At 36.4% G+C, this 2,124-nt stretch overlaps 1 protein-coding gene across 1 annotated transcript in view; it reads right to left on the bottom strand.

Moving 5' to 3' along the window:
• Nucleotides 1-756, bottom strand: part of LOC118000243 (alpha-mannosidase 2-like) — a 5,191-nt gene extending 4,435 nt beyond the window's left edge. Inside the window, exon 1 of the mRNA XM_034989830.1 lies at nt 467-756. Coding sequence (XP_034845721.1) covers nt 467-712 — 246 coding nt within the window. The 5' untranslated portion in view covers nt 713-756. The remainder of the gene's footprint in view (nt 1-466) is intronic.
• Nucleotides 757-2,124: the final 1,368 nt, after the last annotated feature.

Below are 2,124 nucleotides of genomic sequence, written 5' to 3'. Positions count from 1 at the left end.
TGAACAGCACAGCTCTAGAATATTTCCCTTCCCTCTCTCACAAAGAGATATTCAGCAGAAGGTATCGAACCCTACACTGTGTGAAACCTATAATGTATAAAAGATATATAGTAAGAATAAGGCTTTTCTTATACTCTTAATAGGAAGATAAGAAAATCTCTTTGGTCAAATTTAAACAAACCTCTAAAAGTCTTCATCTACTAGACAAAATAAGACCTAAAAAGCATACAAAAAGGCCATAATCACAAAGTATAAAATAATAAAAAAAATAATTAGGGAAATAAAGAATTACAGAATTTTATCACTAAAAACAACTTTAATGGTCATGTGACTAATCCAGTCACTTTACAAAAACAGAAACTAGAATCCAGAGTTTAAGCAACTTACTAAGTTAAAACAGACACCAGATCAAAAAAGAAAGAAAAGCAAGAAAATCCCAATGATCATTAACGAACGCATACATTACCTGCACATCTGAATTCCGACTTCCACTTTGCAAAGCGAACGAACAGTCTTCAGGGTCCACTACAAGGGACAACTGTTTTGATGGCAGAAGAGGTGCGCCAGCACCTTGGCTGAAATTGCCTTGTGAACTTTGTGGACCATCCTCCACAGACTCACTCAAATTGATGACCGAGTCTCTAATGTTTGAGATGATCTCATTATTCTCAGCTAGCAAACACTCCAAATGGTCTATTTTTTCTTGCAACATTGAGAGCTGGCCCTACAATAAAAAAGAAAAAGGCAGCTATATGAAACTCTAATATAGCTCTGCTGGGGCACACACATTTTTTTTTTTTTTAAATTATGTGCCTGCCCAAGAGGGCAGCCACTCACCCTTCACTTTCCACTTTTATAAGTGGGACCACAAAAAGCGTGGACGGCTGGCAGTGTTGAAACACCAATTTACAACAAAAAATCTCCGTGGCTGCAATCTTTGTTTAATCATATTTTAAAATGTGCAAGAGAAAAAACCAAAAATATTTTGGGATATATTTCCTATTGCCCCCAAACCCAATCCTAAAAGATCTGTTGAGTTCTCTATAATAGCTAAGTATAACATATTATGTTCAGGTATGAAATTTTAAATTTTAGTTAACTGATTCTAGTTACTTGAAAGGGTCAAAAGTATGAACCTGAAAAAAATCATTCCATTGTAGTAACCCTAGTGGACAATCCTAAATAAGAAATATCATCTACAGGAAAATCAATTAGTCAACCCTCAATTAGCCACATGCATGAAAAGTAACCACACTATAGGTCACGTAGACTGCTTCTCCTACATTGTGTGACTTTAAGGTTTTTTTTTTTTTTTTTAAGATTTTATTTATTTGACAGAGAGAAAGCTAGAGACAGAGCAGGAGTGGAGGGGGAGGGCCAGGGAGCCTGATGTGGGGCTTGATCCCAGGACCCTGGGATCACAACCTAAGCTGAAGGCAGACCCTTAACCGACTGAGCCACCCAGGTGCCCCAACTTTAAGGTTTTTTAATTGATCCTCACATTAAGAGGCTTGTCATCTTTATAACATAAACCTTGTTGTAGAGAGTAGTATTTCAGCTTATGAGAGCAAGGACAATCTTTGTCTTGTTCATTCCTATATATAGGGCCTTAAATACGTGGTAAATACTTAAATATTTGTCCCATGGCCCTTATATTTCTGGAACTCAACAATAATTCTTTAGTGAGCACCCACTGTACCAGGCAAATGCTACATGCTGGGAAGACAGATACACATAAGATATGGGTCCATACCTGAACACAAAAAGTGGCACTCTCACAAGCAACAGCCTACCCAAAGTCCACACTAGGGTTTAATAAAATAACTCTATGCCTAGCGAACAAATAACTCTGGACACCCAAAAACAAAAGTTCTATCACCAGTAAATAACAGGAAGACAGAAAGAAGAAGGAATGAAGTAAGAGGAACACAGTAAGAAAGAGGAAGGGAAAAAAAACACCTGAATGTCCAAAGGTAAAGAACTGGTCAAATGGTACATCTATATCATGGAAATGTTTTCAGTCACTGAAAATTTAGAAATATTAATTCCTTAAAAACAGAAATACATGAATCACAGACCTGTACCCCTGAAACAAATAATGTATTATGTTAATTAAAAAAAAAA

This window comes from Mirounga leonina, unplaced genomic scaffold (assembly GCF_011800145.1).
Source record: "Mirounga leonina isolate KUSES-001 unplaced genomic scaffold, KU_Mleo_1.0 Mir_489, whole genome shotgun sequence".
In the NCBI taxonomy this organism is placed as follows: domain Eukaryota; kingdom Metazoa; phylum Chordata; class Mammalia; order Carnivora; family Phocidae; genus Mirounga; species Mirounga leonina.
Note: the sequence above shows the minus strand (reverse complement) of the source record. Positions and strands in the feature narration are given on the sequence as shown.